This window comes from Pimephales promelas, chromosome 13, assembly GCF_988280905.1.
Source record: "Pimephales promelas chromosome 13, fPimPro1.hap1.1, whole genome shotgun sequence".
Taxonomy (NCBI): Eukaryota; Metazoa; Chordata; class Actinopteri; order Cypriniformes; family Leuciscidae; genus Pimephales; species Pimephales promelas.
Genome location: NC_142781.1, coordinates 23160516 through 23185803, shown reverse-complemented (window position 1 = coordinate 23185803; position 25288 = coordinate 23160516). Strand labels below are relative to the sequence as shown.

General features: G+C 35.9%; 2 protein-coding genes across 3 annotated transcripts; one reads left to right on the top strand and one right to left on the bottom strand.

The window, feature by feature from the left end:
• The first annotated feature begins 59 nt into the window (after positions 1–59).
• Positions 60–4621, top strand: e2f6 (E2F transcription factor 6). 2 transcript variants are annotated; one of them, XM_039692202.2, is made up of 8 exons: positions 60–531; positions 1194–1360; positions 1449–1519; positions 1635–1836; positions 1995–2150; positions 2252–2366; positions 2896–3070; positions 3821–4621. In XM_039692202.2, the coding sequence occupies exons 1-8, from the start codon at positions 214–216 to the stop codon at positions 4156–4158; spliced, it is 1542 nt and encodes a 513-aa protein (XP_039548136.2). In that variant the 5' UTR covers positions 60–213; the 3' UTR covers positions 4159–4621. The 2 variants fall into 2 exon arrangements, with proteins under 2 accessions (XP_039548136.2, XP_039548137.1); XM_039692203.2 differs by having other exon boundaries at positions 74–531; positions 4304–4621.
• A 667-nt stretch (positions 4622–5288) lies between these two features.
• Positions 5289–24979, bottom strand: asap2b (ArfGAP with SH3 domain, ankyrin repeat and PH domain 2b). The gene is made up of 28 exons (XM_039692201.2): positions 24535–24979; positions 20227–20299; positions 18330–18475; positions 18103–18177; positions 15916–15965; positions 15376–15505; positions 14975–15060; positions 14639–14714; positions 14451–14537; positions 14250–14353; positions 14066–14135; positions 13710–13797; positions 13539–13587; positions 13230–13396; positions 11274–11407; positions 11096–11190; positions 10710–10899; positions 10422–10507; positions 10189–10304; positions 9063–9130; positions 8805–8912; positions 8227–8464; positions 7996–8088; positions 6895–7135; positions 6722–6801; positions 6555–6619; positions 5897–6016; positions 5289–5805 (listed from the first exon to the last, which is right to left on the bottom strand). The coding sequence occupies exons 1-28, from the start codon at positions 24658–24660 to the stop codon at positions 5731–5733; spliced, it is 3036 nt and encodes a 1011-aa protein (XP_039548135.2). The 5' UTR covers positions 24661–24979; the 3' UTR covers positions 5289–5730.
• Between the last annotated feature and the right edge of the window lie 309 nt (positions 24980–25288).

Sequence of the window (25288 nt, the reverse complement as noted above, 5' to 3'; positions counted from 1 at the left end):
TAAAAAAAATGTGCTTTATTACTTCCATTCCACTAGATGTCACTTAGTGCGATTAGACAATGGAGGGTTAGAACCTGAAGTAGAAAACAAATCATTTGATTGGTCAGACGTGATCACGTGGCACAGCGTTTGCTTTTCCTGTTGTGGTGTGTGTAAACATTGCACGTTTATCTGGTTGAATGTAGCGATATAATCTGACTGCGTGTTACGACGATGGTGAAGTGTGCAGTCCAAGGATGCATAAACAATAGTGATCTCAGACCGGGAGAGCAATCGAGTCGGTCGCGCAAGAGATTTTTTAGGTTCCCCAAAGACAAGGCCCGAGTGAAAGTGTGGCTGGCCGCTTTACGGGAGACTGAGCGCGAAATCACCGATCAGCATCAGATATGCGAGGATCATTTCCTGAGCCATCACATCACGCCGAACGGCATCAGTCCAGACGCGATTCCTGTAATGCCCCCATTAGATGGACCAGTCTGCGGGTGGAGCTCGTGTGATGAGCAGGACGAGCACCTGGACACAGTTGGGGAGGTGAGAAGGGTGGGATGCATCTTCTGACAATCAGCTATTGATTTATAAAAGTCATTCAGTATTTTATTATTATTATTATTATTATTATTACAGCTTGACTTCATGGTGGAAATTATTTATTTTAAGTATTAGAGAATTTATCTCATTTAATTTTAATGGTAACAATTATGATAATGTATCAACGTACTTTTGAGATTGATGGGTCAAGAGTTGACTATTTACACTAGCCAAAAATACTTTGATGATTTATTGGTCAAAGCTCCATAAAGCATGGCAATACAAATAGAACTTCCACATTGTGAAAATATTATAATTAAATGGTTGAATGTTAATTCTCATATAAATCATGATCAAATGTCAGTGATCATCATATTTATGAACCACCAGTTCCATTCTGAACAGATAACAAATGTATTCATTACAGTGTAAGTGAAACCAAGTAAAAAATAAATAAATTAAAATCTGCATTTACTCTTGGATTTTTCCTTTTCATCCCAAGTTTAAACCCAAGTTATCTCTAGTAGAGATATTATTTTATTTTATTATTAAACTATATTACTTTGTTTAAAGCTTTTAGTTGGGTCTTATTAGTCTTTACTATACATATTAATCGTATTAAGTATCCAATGTTATTAAATCGAAATTTTATCTTGTCTTAAAAGAGCGGAGTTACTGCAGATGATTATTATGATGATGATTCTGATGATGAAGAGTTTGAAGATGACGATGATGACGAAGAAGAAGATGATGACGAAGATCACAGTGGTGCACATGATCCCCAAGGACAAAAGGACAAGGATAAAACCCAAGGACAGTGTTTCACTGGAAGGTAAATCTACATTAAAAGACTGCTACTGAAAGGAATGGAACAGTATTTGTTATTTTGCTCATTCAATATATCATGTGTTTTCTTTTAGTTTAATTAGCAATCCCAACATGTATTTCGCATTCCCAACATTTAACATGAATCAACCAAACAGTGGACAAGGTATGTTTTGATATGTTTTTAATTCATTCACTTTCTGATGCTGAATAGAATTTAAATATACTTGGACTAAAGTTAAAAAAAGCTTCCCTCAATAGTCCCATTTTTTTCATTCCAGTCCAGAATCGCTCTGATGTCGCTCTTGGACAACTGACCAAACGTTTCATGCAGCTAATTCACACAGCTCCAAATGGAGTCCTTGATCTCAATGAGGTTACTCAAAAACTGGGCGCACGAAAGAGGCGGGTGTATGACATCACCAATGTGCTAACTGGTATCCATTTAATCAAAAAGACATCCAAAAACAAGATCCAGTGGATGTAAGTTTAGACCGAACATTCTTTCACAATTCCACATTTATTTCCACATTGTGGGATTAGATAAACAAGGCTTTATAGTTTAAGTTGGAACCAAGTCTAGAGTTTTGATTCTCTTAATACATCAGGAAACGATTCACGCATCTGTCTCTATGTCCAAGGGGTCCAGGAGCAGTCGGCAGCATTGGGAACCAGTGGAGCCCCAAGACAAAAGCTGACCTACTTAATCTGAAGTCAACTGAGGAGGCCCTTGACTGGCTCATCAAAGACTGCGCCCAACAGCTCTTTGCTCTGACCGACCTCAAAGACAATGCTGAATATCCTCTCACATTTTCTGACAACCTGTGATATTTTACTGCATGTCTAACAGTCCTTAATAGTACTTGTTTCAGTTGTTTGGTCTTAACTGCAGTTGTACCTCAGCTTATGTGACATACGAGGACATCTGTAAGATTGGCGTTTTCAAGGACCAGACTATAATAGCCGTCAGGGCCCCTGAAGAGACCAAACTAGAGGTGCCCACTCCCACTGAAGTAAGCTGGAGGCCCTGAGCATTTTTTGAAGTCTTAATAAAAAAAAAAAGTGTATATTATATAAAAAAAATATATATATATATTTGATCCGAGCAAGTTGTAGCAGCATAATATACCTGCTGCTGTACTCACATTCATTTTAATCAGACAACACAAGAAAGAGAAAACCAATCACTCACTGATCTTGACTTAATAACTTAAGTATCCTAAATAACAGTAAATGTCTTATTAATTCGTAGATTAAAGACAGTTTTATTTCCACATTTGATTATTCAAATTCTGTAGTATTTCTTACTTGAATGCTAGCGTTAAATAGACCTATTGTACATGACCAGCTTAAAACATGTTTTATTTTTTTATTTTGTATTTGTTCTGTTGATTGTTATTTGGAATATTTTTTGAATATTGATTGTTATTTTTGTTCTTTTATTTAATAACACAAAAAGTAACTATATGGTTGTGTGTGTGTGTATATATTATATATATATATATATAAAAACTTGTTTGAGACATGTTTATGTCTCTCTAGGAATCTATCCAGATCCACTTGAAAGGCTCCCGGGGCCCCATCCATATACTGACCTGTGAGACTGAGGGCCCGAATGATGCTGTGGATCCAGCTAACACAGAATCGCAGCTTGTCAAACCAGCCTACTTTCTAACGCTAGAGGAGAGCCGGATACACACACAACCACTTATATCAGGTTAACTGTATAGCCTTGTTTTCTACACTCAGAATCTCAGTGCTGATCACTCCGATCACTTACACTACAGTTCAAAAGTTTTGGGTCAGTAAGAATTTTTTTTAAAGAAATAATACTTTTTTTAAGAAAAAAAAAGGATGCACAAATGTGACAGTAAAACATTTATATTATAATGTTACTTAAGATTTCTGTGTCAAATTAATCCTGTGAAAAAATATCATGGTTTTCAAATATTTCATTTTACATAACATTGATATTAATAAGAAATATTTCTTATGCACCAAATCAGCAATTCAGATTTCTGAAGGATCTTGTGACACTGAAGACTAAAAATTAAGCTTTGCCATTACAGGACTGAATTACATTTTAAAATACAATAAATAGAAAACAGTTGTTTTGCAAATTGTTGTGACATTTCACAATATTACTGCTTTTACTGTATTTTTTTTTTATTAAATAAATGCAGACTTGGTGAGCATAAGAAGCATCTCTCCAAAACATAAAACAAAATCTTACGAACCTAAACTTTTGAGTGCTAGTGTAGATGTTGAAGAATAAAATTGTCTTTATCTAATTTTTTAGATTGTGTGAGTTCGGTCCACAAACATCAATATATTAAACAATATTTGCCGCAGTAAATCATTTAAGCTCAATGTGTGTAGATTGTTATTTTGTAAAGATTAACATTTAAGACCTGATTATGCAATTGATATATATTAGACGCAGTATATATATGATATCTCATTGTAGTAAAGGCATCCAGAAAGTTTAAATATCAACGGCGGGGAGACAGTTCAGTGGCCGAATATTGTTGTGTCCCGTTGTGTTCGGCTTCCGCAAAGTTCAACTCTGTGCTGAGCTTTCACACTTTCCCTGTGGATGAAGAAAGACGGAAAAAGTGGATACGCAACATTCGCCGTGAGGATCTTAGCCACAATTCCCATACAAGAGTCTGCAGTCGCCATTTTAAGAGCGATGATATGATCGAGCCATCGACTCCTAAAGGGCGTCGTAGGCTGAAGAAAGATGCTGTACCCACCTTATTCCAGTGGAACAACTTCTCCGCTTCAGAACCACTGCAAAATTGAACGCTTTGAGGATCCTGCACCTGTGGACCTCTTGGGACATAATTATTGTTTAGTTCCTGAACCTGCAGCAGTTGCTGTTGCATTGAATCAGGCTGTAGATTCATTGACTGAAAACATTGTTTTATTTATTTTTTTTATTTTACAGATGTTTCAAGTACTATAGCAGCTGTACAGAGTGCATAAGGACCTCAAAGAAGAGCCTTTGCTTCTATCCCCTTATAATAGACTTTGTTGGCCTTTTTGGAGAGACCACTGTGCATATATTCAGTCTCCTTGGGTTTAAGATGTCTATTGTGAAGACTTTTGGTTTGTAAATATATGGATGAGTATTTTGAACATTTGAAAGTATTTTGTTTTTCTAAAACTATGAGGAAACTTGAAGGTTGTATTTTGAAAATGGTAAATTGTTTCTTGGACCATTTGATAATGCTGTAAATTAATAAATTCTTTGATGGACCTTGGACCCTTTGTTTCCTTGTTTTTTGAGAAATAGTGGTTTGTAAATGTACACTATGATTCATAAGTTTGAGGGCAAGAATTTCTTTGTAAAGAAACACGTTTTTTTAAAGGACACATTACAGAGGATGTTTTAGTGAGTGAGAATGTTTTTAGAGTTTTGACAAAAGAGTGCATGAGATTTGCAAACAGTGTTTTAACTACCTGAACGTGTTTAATGTTTTACAGAAAAAGTGATTTATAAGAGTGATTGAGAATTTGGTTCAGAGAATGGGATTTAGTGTTTAGCGATTCAGAAAAACAGTAAGATAGTAATTGCTATCAGGATATGAACCAGCATAAAAAATTCTGTAGAGAATCACCAATTGCACCTTTAAATTGATCAAAAGTCACAGAAAGGATATTTATAATGCTGCAAAATATTTCTAATTTAAAAACAAAACAAAATTATGTTCTTTTGAAAAAAGGTGATGCTGAAAATTCAGTTTTGCCATCACAGGAATAAATTAACATTTTAAAATGGATGAAATTAGAAAACAGTTTCAACTTTTCAATGGTAGTGTAACTATTCAATTGTATAACATTACAGGGAGCTGTTTCAAAGCCACTACTTTGCCATTTTTGTCAGTTATTTTTGTAAAAATATATCTCAAGTGCTGACAATAAAACCAGTCTTTTAAATGTACAGAGTAAAAGGTTTAATGGCTTGTTTGGTAACAGAACAAACTTGTATACAAGCAACATGGTTTAACATGTCACTTAATTATGCAAAATAAGAGTTGCTCTGCAACTGATATCTTATATAGACAAAAAGCTCAATAAAGATAAGATTAGGGATTGGAACATATAATACCTTATAAAAACATACGGTTCCCTTAATATCCATAGTACTCATTCATACGATATTTCTGCATTAAAGTTAGAGGTAATTACACTTGTAATCAGAATAATTGCTAAAAAACAAAAAAGAATCCTTTTCTGAGGTCTTTTGTTTTTAAATGTCCTGTACACCACCATTCAGCCAGAAAGAACTGGCGAATCCATTGTTAAATAATCAGTGGTTTCTGTTATGAAAAGTCTGAGCATGTGATCTTACTAAGACACCAGTGTATGACATCATTCAGTGATGAAGTGAACAAACGCGACAGGAAAAGCGCCCTTCCTGGTCGGCTCCCCATCAATGTGGCCCACCTGCCGGAAACGAGGAAGAGCCCATCAAGATCACACATGATTCAGTCAGTTGATCTGTGCATGTACTGTGTAAGTATGACTTTATACTCACCCACCACTCCTTGTCCTCCTCTCCATCTACTATTATCACCTCTCCTTCTGAGAAGGTCAGTTCATCTACGTTATCAGCCTGGCAGTTATATATGGCCTTTACCCTCTTAGGTCTCGGTTTCTGAAACAAATACAAAGCAAATGTTTTAGTTTTGACACTTACATCACAGCTAAAATGAATTTTAACAAAATATCAAGTAACATAAATTTTATTTTAAAGAAAGATAGAACAAACACTTTTCATGTTTTCAGATGCCGCTTGGTTTGATATTTTGTAATGCAATGAAATTCCGTTTAATGTGGCTTAAATGTACAAATATTTTTGGGGATTATTATTATTTTAAATATTTTTTTATAATAATAATTTAAACCTTAATATAAATTTGGGTAGGATTTTTTTTCAAAGAAATTAATTGAGCAAGAATACATTCAATTGATCAGAAGTGACAGTAAAGAGATTTATAATGTTACCAAAGCTTTCTATTTCTAATAAATGCTGTTTATTAGATATAGAACTTCCTATTCCTAGAGTTTTCAACTATTTTCAATTTAATAATAAGAAATGTTTCTTGAGCACCAAATCAGCAAAATAGAAAACAAGATAGAGACATTTTAAAGGTAAAATGGGGGGTCATTTCAATACTTAAACGGTCACTTACTGGTGGGGCCGTTCTGGGTTTGGGAGCAGGAACAGGAGCTGGTGCAGAGTTTGGAGGAAACCGTTCTATTGGAAATCACCATTTAGACTTATTTCCATCTAACATATCATTATTTTATTTTGGCTATTTTGGGTATTTATCATTTATAATAATATTATTATATTAACCTGTTTTGTCACTTGGTCGGGGGACACTGGGTGAAGGTTTATTTACATTTACGTCTTTACTAAATGGACCAACAGGATCCCTGAGAAAAACACAAAACAGTGCAGCTGACATCATTCAGACAATGCTAACAAATCTCTTTAAAGATACACAGAATCTGATGAATGTTACTTACCGAGCAGGGGATTTCACTGTTTTAGGGGCAGGGGCTTTTGGCTGTGAGGGTATAGGTGGAGGTGGGGGTTTATTTGAAAATGAAGTGGGCAACACTGGAGCAGGTGGCACTATGGAAGCTGGTCTAACTGGGGGTGCGGAGGGTGCAGGTGGAACCGGAGGCCCTTGGAGAAGAGTTGCCTTTGGATCTGGAGGCGGTGGTCTCTTGGCTGCAGGAGGAGGTGGCGGAGCAGGGGGGAGAACTACAGGAGAGACAAGACCTGTTATGGTAATGACTTATGCTTCTGCCTGGTTTTGGATCATTGTAGCTGGTTTCTAGTTGGTCTAAGGTGGTTTTAATTAGTTGACAAGCCAGTAGATCTGGTGGAGCATTATGGAGCAACAAACTAGCTACCATGTAAAAAAAAAACAGTCACACTTTACAATAAGGTCTCATTTGTTAACATTCGTTTGTGCATAAATTAACAAATATATTTTTACAGCAATTTACTACCCTTTGTCAGATACAACTTTTGTTTTTTAAAAATGTAGTAATGTTGAGATTAACATTAACAATTGTTAATAAATGAAGAAGTATTGTTATTTTTTTAAGTTTATCTTAATGTAAATCTTACCTTACATTTTTTTTAAAGTGTTACCAAAAAAAAAACATTTGAAGTCATTAAGATTTTCTTAAAGAAAAGAATACTTTTTATTCAGCAAGAACACATTAAATTGATCAAACTGACAGTAAAGACACTTACAAAAGATTTCTATTTTAAATAAATGCTTTCTATTCATCAAAGGCTCCTGACATTTTTTTTATTAGGGTTTCCACAAAAATATTAAACAGCACCTGTTTTCAACAATGATAATAATAAGAAATCAGCATATTAAAATGATTTCTGAAGGATCATGTGACACTGAGGACTGGATAAATGATGCTGAAATGTTGCAATCACAGGAATAAATTACATTAAAAAAATATTAACATATAAAAATGTTATTCAAAATTGTAATAATATCTTACCAATGTTTATATTTTATTGTATCTTTGATCAGATAAATGTAGCCTTGGCGAACATAAGAGTTTTGTATAGTTTTGTATAGAGGTCAGACTCACCATATACTGAGTTGTTATTTTCTGGATTCTGAGGGTTTGAAGGGTCTGAACATGATCTCTGCCTCCCGGCCGTCTCCATGGGAGGATTCCACCCTGACATCACAAACACACATAATATATGCAATTGTTTACTTAATCTACATTTGTAGGCAAGGCACAAGTATTAAAACTTACTAAAGTACTAAATCAGAATTTACTAGCAGAAAATAACTGGGTCTAAATTCTACTCACCTCTTCCTAAGGTACGAGGGGGTAGAAGAGGAATACCAGGTAAACCCAATGGCGATGGGCTAATATCAAGCATGGTGCCGTAAGTCTCGTTGCAAATCATGCTAGGAATAAAAGACCTCTGCTTGCTATTAACCACGTTAGCCACGTCCCGTGCCAGAGCGCTCATGTTGGGCATCATGGGGCCACTGCCTGGGACAATACAGCTTACTGGACGCTCCTCACGCCTGTTGGGAATGGGCTAAAACCCACAATCAAAAACATAAGGATGAGCCAGACCGTACCAATATTCACATTAACATCTGTGAATTGAATTATGATTCAACTATGAATTGACTATGTCTCACTTAATAATGGTCACATCAAATTTAATTTTTTTAAATCATCAACGTGTCAAAAATGTCACAGAAAGTGCTCAATATTCCAATACATTTTAAAAATTCATACATAAATTCATAGAGGTTTGGAACAACTTGAGGGTGAATAAATGATGAGAACTTTTAGGGTGAATTATCCCTTTAAAGATAGTATAACTGAATTAAAAGTGATCTTTTGAGTACACGATTAAATAGCATGTTAACCTTGTCTTCCATCTCATCCTCGCTCTCGTCTAGGTCGTCATTATGCAGTCGCCAGTCAGACTCCACATGCACGTGGACATTGAACTTCCCTGTCTCCGCCTGGGTCAGCTGTAAATCACACAACACAGAAGAACACGTTGGAAAGGAATTTGCTTGAACACAATCTCAGGCAAGGCCAGGAACTTGCTCTCAAGAAAGAGAGCAAAATGAATTTCTGCTGGCATTGCAAGCTGCACGCAAGATAACAAATATACACACCAGCTCCTCGCATTTTGAGTGTCTGAGACGCTGCGCCAGATCCAGAGGAGTCTCTCCTGCATCATTAGCTGCAAGAAAAACACATTTATTTTTTCCCCAAAGTTTTTTTTTTTTCCATTTTCAGACATGACCAAAGAAAAAATATTTGAACCACTTTTTAAAATAATTTTTTCATTACAAGTGATTTAGATTTTTTCAAATGCATTTTGTGTAATTTGAATTCCTGAGGTTAAAGGTACAATATGTAGGATGTTTCACCACCAGAGGTCGCTAACCACTTACAATAACAAAGGCGTATTTCAATGACGCAAAGCATTAAGCTGAATTATGGATCTTGTCGTCAAGCTGATGGATCTTTTATGGTTGAGTCAATACAGTGATGTTTTTAACATGACTGTGGTGTGAAGCAGGGCACGATTGCTAGACGTATACCAGCGCCACACACAACGCGGGTCCCGTGGATAAAAAGTAATAAGGACATTTCATTTCCGAACTAAACGCAAGTGCTGACTTAAACTCACACAGGACAGTTTATTAGACGAATTAAACTTACAGTAACAGCGCTGTTTCACTTGCTCTAACAGTTTCACTATCGCACTAAACACCATTTGAGTTGAATGTTGTTAGTTAGGTTGTTAGTTGGCTGTATGAGACTAGTAAGCTAGATCAACATTAGAATAACATACAGATCATATTCTAACATTTCATCATGTTGAGTCGAAGTTAGTCGCGGACGTGGAGCTTTGTTTTAGTCCTCCTTTTGTCTCAAAGTCTGCTTACCATGTCCATAATGTTTGAACAAAACAACAACAGCGTGAGCGTCCTCTAGCCATAACCCAATTGTCCATGTCTGTCGTCATGGTTACTATGGCAGTACGAGCGGAAACCGAGGGTAACGTGGATATGACGCCATTGACTGGCGACTCTCTCACCCCTGCTCACACGCCCTGTTTCCTTGGTTAAAATGGCAATTTTCTCACGATTTACAAATAGTTTGAAACATTTGGGATATCGTCAGTAATCAACTAAACTAAATATATAACATTGGCTTAGTGGTTTTTGGATATTTTACAGCAAAAATCCTACATATTGTACCTTTAAAGCAGCATATTATATGAACTCTTACTAATGTTGCTAGATGCTTTCCCCCGCAGTAGCAGCTTCATACATTCACTATTGTCAGTCAAGCAGCAGTAGTGCAGCGCTGTGCTTCCTTTGGCAGTCTGCTTATCTAAATTCCCACTGCATTCACAAACACAGTCACACACTTATTGGATGTAAAATATCTTCATAATATGCAAAAAACATATGTTAATAGTATTAATATTTTAGCTGCAGTATAGAGCATCAGCTGAGCACCTGTTTTGTACAAGGAAATCCACGATATGGAGTGAGTTCCGGTCCACCATTCGTACTGCTAGATGTAGCGCTGTCTCACCTGGTTCCTGTAAGTGAAAGGCAGAATTCTAAATACATTTATTGAAAAATGATACTGACAGAACACTGCCTGTATTTATTTAGCTAAAACGAACCAATCATTTGTTCTTTGTGAACTGGACTACACGTGTGGTGTTAGATGCTGTTTTTGTGTGCAGCCCATCAGGAGAGCTCAATAAAAAGACAAAGCACAATGACTCTACGACTCACATGTTGGTTAGTCTGTTGAATGGTCTCCATCAGGTCCAATCCTTCAGCGTATACCTGGATCAAAGAGAAGATGTCCCGGGACTTTACCGCGTCACATAGTGCGTGCAATCGGGCTGCGTTATCTGCATACTTCCGCTGAGCAAAGCGCTTCTCTGTGTATTTGGCTGTGATGAAGTCTTTTCGCACCTGCCTGAAGGACGATTGAGATAGAAAAATTAAAGTAATTTATGATGTGTAGACTAAATTTCCTTTTTTTTTAAATAGTGATTTTTTTATTTACAGCTTAAAATAAAGAGAATTTTTTGAATATGTAAATAATGTTATTTTAAACATGCATAATAAATTTAATAAATTCACAAAGAAAATAACTGTCCATGAAATCTCACATGTCACTAGAAGGGTTGGGTTTGGGAATCTCCTCCGCTGACAGGTTTGCCTCCATGATTTCATTAAATCCAGCATTGCCTATGCTGTTAGCAAGCTGGAAAACATTTAATACCGTCACAACAACCTATATGTTTGCAATTTCTGCCAAACAAGTACCAAGTTGTAACAAGAATTTACCAAGAGTTCAGACGTGCCCAAGACATCCAGTGTCAGAGACTGTATTCTGGAGTAGTGGACCCCCATTTCCCTATGGATCCCAGAGCATTCTATGCAAATCAACACACCCAGATTCGTGGAGAGCCATGTTGGATCTACAGTGACAAGAAGTGAAAAGCCGCAGACGTATCATCAAAACTTTGATCTAAATAACAATAAAACAAGTTCTACAGGGATGACTAAGTTTCATACAATGTTCAAAGAGAAGTTGAAAGGCCAGATGCAAAACAGGAAACACAGGGTACAGATTTTTTAAGCAGTACAAGATGAGGCAATAATCACGGCCTGCTAAAATATCTATTTGAATTTGCGCAAATCAATCGTAAAACAACAAAAACAATAACTTATTTGATTTAAAGGGTTAGTTCACCCAAAAATGAAAATTAAGTCATTAATTACTCACCCCCATGCTATACCAACCCCGTAAGACCTTCGTTCATCTTCGGAACACAAATAAAGATATTTTTGATTGAATCTGAGGGCTGGATCACTTTTCCATAGACAGCCTGAGGGACTGTCTCTTTACGGCCCAGAAAGTCATTAAAAGAAAAGGTTTAAATATTCCATGCGCCTACAGTGGCTCAACTATAACTTTATCAAGCGACGAGACTACTTTTTGTGCGAAAAAAAAACGTAAATAACGACTTTATTCGACTTTCCATTACTTCCTTATGGGCGCATGCGCGAGAACTGAGACGAGACCGTTCTTCTTCGACTACTTTTTGTTACCGGCTGCTCACCGCTTAGGAGTTTTACCGCCCCCTACCGTATAAGATGACGTACTGATATAGCCGGAGGCGCAAAACGTTCTGTTTACAAGCAGTACGTCATCTTATACGGTAGGGGGCGGTAAAACTCCTAAGCGGTGAGCAGCCGGTAACAAAAAGTAGTCGAAGAAGAACGGTCTCGTCTCAGTTCTCGCGCATGCGCCCATAAGGAAGTAATGGAAAGTCGAATAAAGTCGTTATTTACGGGGTTTTTTTCGCACAAAAAGTAGTCTCGTCGCTTGATAAAGTTATAGTTGAGCCACTGTAGGCACATGGAATATTTAAACCTTTTCTTTTAATGACTTTCTGGGCCGTCAAGAGGCAGTCCCTCAGGCTGTCTATGGAAAAGTGATCCAGCCCTCAGATTCAATCAAAAATATCTTTATTTGTGTTCCGAAGATGAACGAAGGTCTTACGGGGTTGGTATAGCATGGGGGTGAGTAATTAATGACTTAATTTTCATTTTTTGGTGAACTAACCCTTTAACCATCATTTACATTCTTACATGTTTTGTAGCGAAAATGTTAAATTATGCTGTTTGTGAATAAATCATTTATAGTTGTATTATTTTAGCATTTAGTTTAAATCTTTCTGTTAATCCTGCAACCCTAATAAAAGGCATCATTGTTTTGTTTTGTTTTGTGCATGATGAATATTACTGCAAAAATAAGTGAGTGATATCAAGAAGTTATATACACTACTGTTCAAAAGTTTTTGAAAAAAGTCACATATGCTTAAAGCTGCAAGGCTGCAATGTTGAAAATAATTGTGCTGCTCAATATTTTTGTGGAAACAGACCCCAAACTGGTAATGTATATATTTATATTCTGAAAAAAAAATTTAAAAAGTGAGAGAGGTCAGAGGTCACTCTTCCACTGGAACTAGACTCACATACGGCCGTTATCAGAAGCCAGATATTATGGTTTATAAAGTTTATATAGCTTTTGTTTTTTTTTCTAGCAAAAATGCATTGCAATGCTTCATAAGGCCTTTATTATGATATTTTTTTTAAATAACTTGATTGTGTTTGGCTGAAAGAAGAAAGTCATATACACCTAGGATGCCTTGAGGGTGAGTAAATGGGATCATTTTCAATTTTGGGTGAACTATTCCTTTAACCACTGGGTTACATCACTTCTATATTGCTTACCGGAAGCTCCACAGTCACAGCACACATCATTGCCACTCATCGTCTTCACCTCTCCCACAATAGCCTTAGTCAGCTCCCGTACAATGTTGTTCTCACACTCGTTCTGATCATCATTAAAGGCGTTGTTCAGGGCCTCCTCTTTACTATTCTGGAGCACAGACACCCATCTGAAATAGAGAGATGCAGATGTAAAGATAGAGGTGATAGACATAGTAATATTCACAATGCATATAATGTGATTGTATTGTGTATATATATATATATACAAATCATGATATTAAATCATCATATGAGCACACACACACTCACATTTGACACTCTGCCTCGTCCTCTGCCTGGAAGTGATACGTTCTGTCATCTAGAAGATGGAAGAGAACAGTAAGCGAATAAAGATGATCAACCAACCATATGAGCCATGACAGACTCTGAGAATACTGGAATTTATGACTGTGTTGTGCTTTGACTGTGCTAGTATATTACGGGATATAAGATCAAAGCATTTTTTCTCATCTGGGTTACGCTTCACTTGGCAGGTTAAGAGGTTCAGGTTTGCTGGCGGTGTGTTGGCCTGCAAGAAAACGAGAGATAGAGCAAGAGGGAAAGAGAAAATACAGGATTTATTACCCACTAAAATTACATACATTTTAATAAACTGATATTATATAATACATTTAAGAAATATATTTAATACAAATTTTTTTTTTTGTATTCTTGACAAATTCTATTCAAAATTAAAATATATTCTTATAATAGATATATTCAAATTATAGCGGCAAGCTTGTAAAACTAAAACGTAATTCTGAAAGGAGAAACGAGTGCCTGTTTCTTTCCCCTACCGTTCCATGAAAAATAGTCAATAGTCCATTTTTCACAGAGCACTTCCTTTTCTGCCAAACCTTCCTCAGTCTGTAATATCGAGAAAAAGCCTTTATCACACAAACTTTCCAGAAAATTCACTGGCCTGGCCTAAAAAAAGTTCTCAATGTTTGTTAATATCTTTAAAGCACCAGACGAACTCACCCCTCGCTGCGTTTGAGAAGCATCCCAGAGCGCTCAGTGCCGTGAGCTTTATTGCCCTGCAGTTGGTGAAGACTATAGCCAGCACTCTGCTTTGCCTGAATGTCCTTTCACCATACAAACAAACAAAACAACAAGAGTTACCACGGAAATTAAGCAATCTTCCTATCAATCATAGTTTACAGTCATTTGGAGATGGCTCACCTCTTTACACTCTGACTGGAGGGCAGATTTAAGAATATCTTTCAGTTGCATCAGCTGTTTCCTTTCTGCATCTTGTGTCTGCTTGTTCTGCAATTCACACACAAATAATAACAAAAATAAATTGTTTTTGTCTTAAACAAAAAAAAATACACCTTCAAAAGATTAGACAGTAATATCAAATAACACACTGCGGTCAAGTCCGTGGCAAGTTTTTCCATGAAAGGTTTTAGATTGTCCACAACTTTTATCCCATCCTGAAAGAAACTGTGAAGAAAAATCAAATATGATGTCAAAATACGCATTTAAATATGAAACATATTGTTACTGGGATATATAGCCCTGGTTTCACAGACAGATTAGGCCAAAATCAATATAAGTAGCCGTTTAAGCAGCTTTTATAAACGTGCCTGAAAAAAAAAAAAACATTACTGGTGTGCATCTTGAGACAAAACAGTAGCTTTTAGTTTTAGTTCTTGTCTGTGAAACCAGGCCATAATATTAAACAATATTATAAATAAACATACTTGCACTGAGCATGAAAGTATTTGATGAGGTTTTGGAGCAGGTCAACCCCCTTCTTGACTTTAATTTCATTCACTTTAATGAGATACTGCAAAACAAAGCAAATAACAATCATTTCAATTGCTTTCTATCAGACCATAAGCTATAAAATAATTTCATGAAAAGATATGATGATATTGTCTGACAAGTTTAGTCAGAGCTTGTATGGATTGCAATATTTTATGTACAGCTATACTATTTCTGTGCTCATCTTCACACTTTGCTCTTGCTGATGGAAGGTAAAATCACTGAAGATTGGTCCCTGTATTGGCTAGTATTGGCCAGGACCACCACTGCTGCCCAATTTAAACAAATAAAGGAAAGTCCCTGCTGATGTTGGCTGTATATGAACCACATTCCTTACTTCACACATCTGAAGCTGAAAAAGGCGTCTCTCTTTCTCCATCTCTTCTGCAATCTCCCCTCCGCTGATCTCTGTTCTGATCAGACCGTGCTGCTTGGCATGTTCCCGTTTTTCTTTCTCAATCTTGTTCCTGTGAACAAGTTTAGTGCATTTGCCAAAAAAACATTAGTCTTTCATCAATGCCTCATAATGCTCAGAATGTACAAATAAACCATAAATGCTGGTGTTGATGTTTATGATGGTATGGCCCCAAATTGCGATGAGCTCTTCAGCTATGCTACAGGCTCATGAATTACGTTCAAACATCTGAAATGAATAAACCTCCCCTTCCTCTGCATAGTGGATCAAAATAAACTCATCTACAATCGTTAAAACTCAGCAGGAATGTGATTACTTTCATGCATCATGTTGTAAGAAGGTACTGGAATATCTAAAAGCATAACGCCCCACATATTGTCTAACACTCAAGTTTAAATTTCACTGATTTGTACTTGTTAATATTTTTAAGGGGGAGATATTAAGGGGTTAATGGGTGCTTACAGTTTAGTTTCATAATCCTTCCATGCTTTATCAAAAGGCTTTTTCAAATCCTGCAAAAACAAACGAGAACACAGTTAACATGATAATCAAGTCTTAAAGGGTTAGTTCACCCAAAAATGAAAATTCTGTCAGTTTTTACTCACCCTCATGTTGTTCCAACCCCGTAAGACATTCGTTCATCTTCAGAATACAAATTAAGATATTTTTGATTAAATCGGAGACCTGGATCGCTCCTCCATTGGCTTCTAAGGGATTGAAACTGGCCGGCCCCGAAAAGTTATTAAAGACATCATTAAAATAGTCCAAGTGACTACAGTGGCTCAATCTTAACTTTATCAAGCGACGAGAATACTTTTTGAGCGCAAAAACGAACAAAAATAACGACTTTATTTCAACTATTCATTTCCTTCTCTGTGGGCCTCTAGTCAGTTAACGTAGTGTGATAGCGTAGAGCTACGTCACACGTAGGCTCACTATTGGCCGACGCTGGTCATGTGTGATGAGTGTGACGTACTGTACAAAAACAGAAGCTTACCCTGTTACACTTGTGAACTCACTCGAGGCCCACAAAGAAGGAAATTAATAGTTGAATAAAGCCGTTTCTTTTTTTGCGAACAAAAAGTATTCTAGTTGCTTGATAAAACTAGGATTGAGTCACTGTAGTCACTTGGACAATTTAAACAATGTCTTTAATAACTTTTTGGGAAACAAGTTTCAATCCCTTAAAGGGATACTCCACTTTTTTGGAATTAGGCTCATTTTACCACTCCCCCAGAGTTAAACAGTTGGGTTTTACCGTTTTCGAATGTATTCAGCCGATTTTTTGATATTTAGAAGAATATCAGTAACCAGACAGTTTCTGGTCTCATTGACTTCCATAGTATATATTTTTTTCCTACTATGGAAGTCAATGAGACCAGAAACTGTCTGGTTACTGATATTCTTCAAAATATCAGAAAATCGGCTGAATGGTTTTGAAAACGGTAAAACCCAACTGTTTAACTCTGGGGAGTGGTAAAATTAGCCTATTTGCAAAAAAAAAGTGGAGTATCCCTTTAAGAAGCCTATGCAGGAGTGATCCAGGTCTCAGATTTCATCAAAAATATCTTAATTTGTGTTCCGAAGATGAACGAAGGTCTTACGGGGTTGAAACAACATGAGGGTGAATAAAAGCTGACAGAATTTCCATTTTTGGGTGAACTAACCCTTTAAAGGTCAAACATTTCAATACACACTTAAGCAGACCACCATGATCACTGTATTTATATGAAAGATGTTATGAAAGTTTGGTTCATTACAGTTTTTGCTAAGACACAAAACCCCATTCTTTGAATCAAATTCTCAATAGCCTAAACCAATTTGTCGAATTTGCACTCTTTCTGCCAAATTTTAAACAAGTTCAGGCACATAGACACTGTTTGAAAGTTTCATGCACTCTTTATGCATTTTGTGTTGCAAAGTTCCAAACACAGGCACACAATAGATGGAAACAATCTGAGAGGGAGAGGAGGAAGAGGAGGAAGAGGATGAGGAATAGGAGGAAGAGCAAGGAGCGGAGAGTGTTGTCAAGACTGGATCTGGCAGACTAGGGTTTTTTTTGTGCCTGGCAAGAGACAACATTGCCTGTGATATGCAAAAATTCCTCAAAAGTTTTTTTTTTTAATTGCTAAAACACTAAACCCCATTCTCTGAACCAAATTCTCAATAGCTTAAACCAATTTGTCAGACACTGTTTGCATATCTTGTGCACTCTTTAACACATTCTCACTCACTAAAACATATTTCACACTGTGGTGCACTTGGTGTTGCAAAACTTGGCTAACTATGCTAACATGCTTTTCATTTAGAGTGTTTTTACTGTAAGCTTTTTGACTTTTGCAGTTGGTTCACGTGTGTCTTTTCAGTATGCAAGTGCTGAATACAGACATTCAATACTATACAATAGTCAGTGTAATACTTGCAGTGCATACAGTGTATAATTTATTGACCTTACTACTGTACATTGCGATTACAAAACATTTTTAGGTAATTGTAAAATTAGTTTACTTTTTCACAATATACTTTTTCTGTAACTGCATGCTTTGGATTCTGTGTTCTCCATTTTTTGATGTAGTGTCTAATGAATGATCTGTAGTGTTTATACTGTACATATACTGTATATATATATATTTCCACATCATTGCATACCCCTTTTACTCCTTTGAGGTCTCCCTTCAGCAGACTGTCAAGTGGGAATGTGATGATGTTATTCATGTTCTGCAGCTGTGAGCAACAAAAAACGATTCAAAATGAAGTGTATCGTCTGTTTATAATAACAAGTGTTAAAACACTGAGTGTGTGAAAACACTCTGCATGTAAACCCACAGTGTTTAATGAAATGATCTACAGTATATGGATGTCAGAGACTAGCTCACCAAGTTCTTCAAGAGACCGGTGAGCTCTTTGGTGAAACTAGCAAATTTGAGGAAGTGATTGGACATCTCAGGATCGTCTTTGTACACAGAGTTATCTGTAAACCTCTCCAGTGCCTGGATGTACTGCTCCTCATTCTCTACGTGAGCTGAAGACACATAAAAACAGTCAGTTCATTTACCGTCCACATTTATTTATTATATACAAATGCTTGTTTGATGATCAAGGATACTTTGATTGTTGCCTTATGAAGCTCATTTGTTTGTAACACACTTTGCTTGACCTTATCACAGTGACTGTTTCATTCGGGCATGAGAAAACTCTTGTCACGTGGGCCTTTTCCATTCCTACCGCTTGCAAAAGAACATACTTCCTAGTTTATGACCAGAGTGCTGTAGAAAATAGCGTAGTAGTAACCACTCCCAGGCACTGTGCTGTACAGCAAAAGACCAACAGGCTGTTTAAGATCTGGTTTAATATAAAGAATAAAGAATAAACAGTGTGCAAACAAACTCTATTCATTCACTAGAGGCATTTCACTAAGAAGTAATTACAGCTGATTTCATATTTATTCTTGAATGATTTTATAAATGAGTTTTGTGTGTCTTTCTCTTTATCCTGGTCATGTAAACACTTTGAAATGTCACTGTGTATAAAATGGGCTGTTAACTTGCACTGCCTTGTTTAGCATCTGATTAATAACGTAATATTTTGCAAATTTGGTAAAGCTGCAAATGTGTCCAAATGTACTATAAAAAAAGGAGAGTTTGTATTAAAAAGTATGATATTGTTTTTAACTGGACTGCAAGTGGATAGCGAATAAGCACGTGCTGAAAGACAAGCTCTTTTCATAATTTGACCCATTTTACACCACGTCACAGGGCCCTAATTTTGATATCCTAGTATTATTTATATACTGTATGTGTATTACATTTGAATTAGCCTTTTTTTTTTTTACTTTTCATCTTATTTTAGTTCAAGTTTTAGAAATTGTTTTATCATTTGTATTAGTTTATATATTCTAGATATATATACATAGAACTTTAGCCACTGATCACTCATACTTAAATCACATTTTACAGATTTTGCACAAAAAAAGAGCCAGATGAAGTTGACAGACTTGTGGCCTAAAATCTGTGATTTTCGTGCTTAATTTATTTTTATTTCTTTTTCAGTCATTTTAGTACTTCAACTAAAAAAACTTTTCAGTTAGTTGCAAATGTAACATTTTAAGTTGATATTTTTTCAGTTTTTTTTTTTTAAGTTTTTCATCTAATATTTTTATTTTATTTTTATTTCAGCTTTACTTAAATGAACAAAAAGTCCTTTTTTAATCATTTTAGTTTCGTTTTCTGATAGTTGGACAGAAACGACTGAAAGATGTTCTGCCCAAACTGTCAAACTGATGTCATTTTTATAATTCAAAATTTTTAGATTTGAATTATAATGACAAACAAAAAACAATCTGTGGATTAACTTGTTCGGATTAATTCTTCACCACAAGATAAGTAACGTGCGCTAACAAAGTGAATAGGAAAAGAGAGAGAGAGAGAGGGGAAATGAGCAGGTTCCTGCTAGAACAGGTATCGGTGTTCCTGGTAAGAATGACAGGAATGTGTGAGGTAGAGCACAAAACCTTCCTCACTACTAGAGTAACAATGACCTTTTTTTCAGTGTAAACTCTAAAAATAGATCAATCCAAAAAACAAACAAGATTAGCCGATGAGCTGTCGACTCATTAAATGAAAAGCAGTTTATTCAGCGTAGTGACACCTCTCATTACATTAAAAACATGACCTCTGGTCTCCTTCCTGCATACTGCAGCGTTTAGCAGGCATTACGCTTTTTTGTGCTAACCTTGCAGGATTGCCTTGAAGAGGCTTTGTTCGTAATACTCACTCAGACCAGAGTTGTTTATGGCCTTGACTGACTTCTTCATTTTTTGCAGTACACTGCGGTCCAAATCCAACGCCTGCAAAACAACATGAAACATGCTAAAAGGGATTTTCTTATGCTGAATGGAGAGGTTCTGAATACAAACAGAATGATAATTATGTGAAGAAAAAAAATGTATAAGACAAATTGGTTTATTTCCACAATAAGGAATAAACTGCATCAATAAGGACCTGCATGCATCTTTACTTAAAGGCCCTAAAATGTATTACAACACTTTAAAATTGTGCATATTAATATTGCCTATAAGCACAACCAATAACTTGTTCTGCATAAAGTAGGTCAAACTATAAAAACAAAAAAATTGTAACCCAGTTTTGTACTGTGTGGTTTATACTTCCCTCACACATACACACGACACAAAGCTTTTACATCCAGACATACTCAGATAGCCTGTAATTTAGCCAACCACCATCACTCATGCTGAATCACACGCTGGGAATTTTGCACAAAAAGAGACGAGTGAAGGAGACAGACTGTGGCCTAAAATCTGTGTTTATGCAGGAGTCATGTCTGGAAAGACACCAAGACAAAACCTTCTGATGAGGGACTGCCAAAGCTGACAACACTCATTTCCCACTATCACTTAAAGAGCATCAATGACATATAATACCATTCAAAAATTTGGGATCAGTACAAGATATTTTTTATAGAAATAATGAATACACATTAAAATTGATCAAAAGTGGCAGTGAATACAATTTTAACGTAACAAAAGATTTCTATCTCAAATAAATTGTGTTCTTTTGAACTATTTATTAATCAAATCTTGAAAAAAATCCCATGTATCATGGTTTCCATAAAAAGCACAACTGATTTCAACATTGATAATAAGAAACATTTGGCTGCTGAAAATGTTGCTATTCCATCATAGGAATAAATCTCATTTTAAAATATATTAAAATATAAAACAGTTATTTTAAATAGTAATAATATTTCACATTACTGAATTTTTTTATCAAATAAGTACAGTCTTGGTGAACATAAACCATAAAACATTTAAAAATGTTTTACCCACCCCCAAACTTTTTGGCAGTAGTTCCAAAAAGTAATTACTAATAAGTTAGTATTTTTTTTCAAAATGGGAACATTTTATCTAAAATACAGAGAAAATATGGAGACTGTCTATAAATTGTTTACTCAATTAAAAACGTATCAATCTTATAACATACTCCAGTCCAATCAAAATAAAAAGTGTTTCCATATTTAATTAGACTTTTTTAAAGTAAAATTTCTAAGTTTTAGAAGAAATCAACAGTCCATGTATTGTGTAAGCTCAGTAAAATGGACAGAAATAGGAAAGACTGTCAAGATGACCTGCAAAAAATGCATTTGGTACTTTTAAAGATACATGAAATAATAATAAATTAAAAAAATCCTTGGGAATGTAACTAAAAAACTGCGTTTCAAAAATACTAAATAAAGTACGAAATCCTCCTACAAATATTTAAGTATAACAATGAAGAATAAAAATTACAATAGAATACAATAAGAAGAATGGTAGCCTACTACTATACACCCCTATTTACATAGGTTATGATGTCTGTTCAGGTGCGACGCTTTGCAGGAATTGGCCTTGAGTATCAGAACAGTTCAATCTGAGCTCACTGGTTCACAAAAGACAGACAGTGACCAGCAGGGCTGCATACACAAAAACGGTGAGTAGACGTGTATGTGCGAGAAAGAGTCTAGGCGGGACAAGCTGGGACAAGAAGTGGGGCAGCCATCCCGCCTTAGCCTTAAGGAATGAGAAAAGATGAAGGGAAAGAAAGAGAGAACAGAAAAGGCGAGAAGGAGATGGGAGAAATTAGCTGCACTGGGGTTTTCATCAAAGGCAAGTCTCAGCAGGACGCCACGCACAGAGATGGAAAAACCGGAAACAACCAGAAAAAGTATACTAACTGCCATTTTTATGGCATCTGTGGGTGTATGCAGCCCTCATGCTACAAAGAAAAAGCATATCCAAATATGTGAAGGGTTTGACTAAATAACCCAAGGATGTGACAGCACTGTATGTCTAAACAAGTGGTGGCTGTTTTGTATGGATGAGCAAACTTATACATAAAGACATTTGCACAAGATCCAGGTCCAGAGTTTACATAAACCATGAACACGTGTTTACCTCAGTTACTTCCTCCACTGAGGCTAAATGCGAATGGGGTAGTGTCAAAGGGCAACTCATAAAGAGAGTCCCTGTATGAATCCCAGTCACATGAAGACGCCAGAACCTCTAAGAGCCCAGGGCAGTAAATTTTACTCATGCCTGCTTTTAAAAAATCACATTCAAAAAGAAGAATCTCCTTTATGAAGAGGTTTATTTGAGAGGAGTCAGAATCAACATGCTGATTCTTTGTCATCAGTTATGACTGACACGTTCCGGTTCCCCCTTCATCAGAGGTCAATCTCCTAAGTTCAAGTTTGGAGTCAGAATGCAGTATCTCAATAAAAGAAGAAGAGCTGTGGAGTTTCTTTAGATTAATATTAGACATCAGTAAAGTTCAGCTGGATCTTTTCAACCGTTAAAACAGGCTGACAGAGTTTTAAAACGATTCTCACAATGTAAGCTCTTTTATATTTCCGTTGAAGAGTCTTCAAACTATAATGGAAAAACTTTACAGGAACTGTTTTAGTAAGTACATAACACATACATAGTTACTTCCATTCGTAGAAATAAATATACAAAGTGAATACACAAGGTTTTTTTTTATTCTAATTCTACCTGATCTAACTGTTAATATGTATGTGAATCAGTTACTGATGTAAAAAAAACCACATAGGTAGGTTATGACATGGTGTTATTACAGTGTAAGTTCAACACCTTCTAGTTATATAAAAAATATGATTTACAGTAGCCATCATGTGGACTATTACTAATAAATATCATGCAGGTCAAGCCTTGCACGCTACAAAACAAATCCAGCTTCCAAATCAATTTAAAAGATTGAACTATGAAATGTCAACATTACATAAAAGTCCATTAGAGCCAATTTAGCTCAAGCTACTTAAAATATTACACAACAATAACAAACAATGTCAAGTTTGGTGATGATGGTCCAATTAAAAAGCTGCTGTTTGATCACTTATCACTTGACTAATTGTTTTTAGTCAAAGGATGCGGACTTATGATAACATAAATATTTGTTTTTGCTCTGTTTTGTGTTTTTGATTGTATTCTGTTAATCACCGTTTGAGTGATTAATGTTCTCTTCAGTAAAATTCCTTCCATTTCAAGGAGTATGAACTTGTTTTGGTGAATAAGTAACTCCACATAGCTTCTTCGGTTAGCTCAACAAACCAATGCACAAGTAAGACAAAGAATAAAAAGTTATACATCTCTAATCTGTAAAGTGAATGCTCAGCTTGATGTAATATCTAAGCTTAGTGAAACTGGATCAACTAGTAAAAAACAGTGTGTTTAAAAAAAGGTTTTATGTTTGATGAAAGCCCAGACAATGGTTTAGTTGATGCAGGCACTAATTTTCCTGTTAAGTTGAGTATCCTCAAAGTACACCTTAAGTTGTTGAGTTTTCTCAACTTCATTATTTATTTTACTTTTTATAACATTGTTTTATGGCACAATCATGCTACTTACAGTATTTATATGGAACTCCAAGGAACTATTTTTAGGTATGTGTCCAAACCAATGCCAATGACACTTTCTTTATTAGTATTAATGGGACCTTGTGAATATTTAGTCTTATAAATTATTCCACAGCACCATAGTTTTATATTTGTCTCATTTTTGTAATATCTGTAGGCCTAGCCTATTTGTTAATGACAGCTCTGTTACCTCAGTCAGGCACAGGCCTTTTTAAATGGATGCATACAATCTCCCACATGCATTCATTAATAACAAATCACTAGTATGCTAAATGTATGATCATGGACCATTATGTGAACACTGTATTACTGACTTTGAGACTTAAATAAGTTAAGAGTGGTGTCAACATAACAGACTAGTCCATTTATTTCATAACACTGCGATAAGAAGCTACATGAGAAAGCTGAACATGGGCGAGGTTCACTTCCAACAGGGATACGTGCTTTAGTGCTACAAGGAAGTCATTTTCCAGGTTCCTTTTGTAAAATTGGTTATTTTATAGTACATAGCTACTACAGAAAACCTGTAATCCGGGGTTAGACCGCAGAATGTCTATAATAGAGGCAGTTTAGAATTGTGTATTGTGCACTTCGCGTTAGTCAGTCAATTGTACGGTCACTCGCATAAACTGACAACTGTAAAAGGTGTCTTACCTCTTCCAAAGTGGCAACTGTATTCCTACAGCTGACCATGCGTGAGAAGAACACTGATGTTGTTGGCGCTTTATAGTCCTCATTGGTAATGTCCATAAACTCCGGAACTGTCAGTTGATCAGGCATGATTAGCTATTCCCTTTAAATCAACACTAGATCCAAGACAAGAAACATAAAGTTTGTTTAAAGTCCCACTTTTCTAAAAGACCGCACAAAACCCGAATCAAACTCAGTCCGTATCAGTCATTTCTTAAAGTACTATTCAATTTAAAAAGTTTCGCTTTAAGTCCACAATGATTATTAAGAAAAAGAGTCGATGAGAAGTAAATTCGTCTTTGAACAGAAGAGTTGAACAGCTCCATCACACGCGCAGCTGACCAGATCAACACTTCTGGCTTTCTTCACCCATCCTACCTGTACAGTAGAAGTTTAAATTACACGATTTGTAGGCGGAACCGCATACCCCCCCGAACGTATAACCGCTGAAAACCTGAAGAGCCAAGCCAAGCCAAGCCGAAAAGTTTAAATAATGTTAACAAAAATACACGTTTTTAACTGACACTTTTTTCTTTTTCAGTTTAATGCGTTGAAAATATCAATAGTGTCATTATAAATCTATAGTGTGTGTTACTTCGAAAGGAATAACGTTACTTCGGTTAAATTCGTTTTCCTTTATTATTATTTTTGCTATAGAAAATTAAGTATACATTTCAGTATAATTTGATAAATGATTATGACTATCTGATTTATATAA

Excerpts from the sequence above, each read along its gene's own strand:
- e2f6 (XM_039692202.2), top strand. The coding sequence starts at position 214 with ATGGTGAAGTGTGCAGTCCAAGGATGCATAAACAATAGTGATCTCAGA. Across the intron at positions 2,151-2,251 it reads GACCTCAAAGACAATGCTGA|CTCAGCTTATGTGACATACG; the intron begins ATATCCTCTCAC and ends CTGCAGTTGTAC. Across the intron at positions 2,367-2,895 it reads AGGTGCCCACTCCCACTGAA|GAATCTATCCAGATCCACTT; the intron begins GTAAGCTGGAGG and ends ATGTCTCTCTAG.
- asap2b (XM_039692201.2), bottom strand. The coding sequence starts at position 24,660 with ATGCCTGATCAACTGACAGTTCCGGAGTTTATGGACATTACCAATGAG. Across the intron at positions 15,966-18,102 it reads ACCTCAAAGGAGTAAAAGGG|GATTTGAAAAAGCCTTTTGA; the intron begins GTATGCAATGAT and ends TTGTTTTTGCAG. Across the intron at positions 14,538-14,638 it reads TTGCCACGGACTTGACCGCA|AACAAGCAGACACAAGATGC; the intron begins GTGTGTTATTTG and ends TGTGAATTGCAG.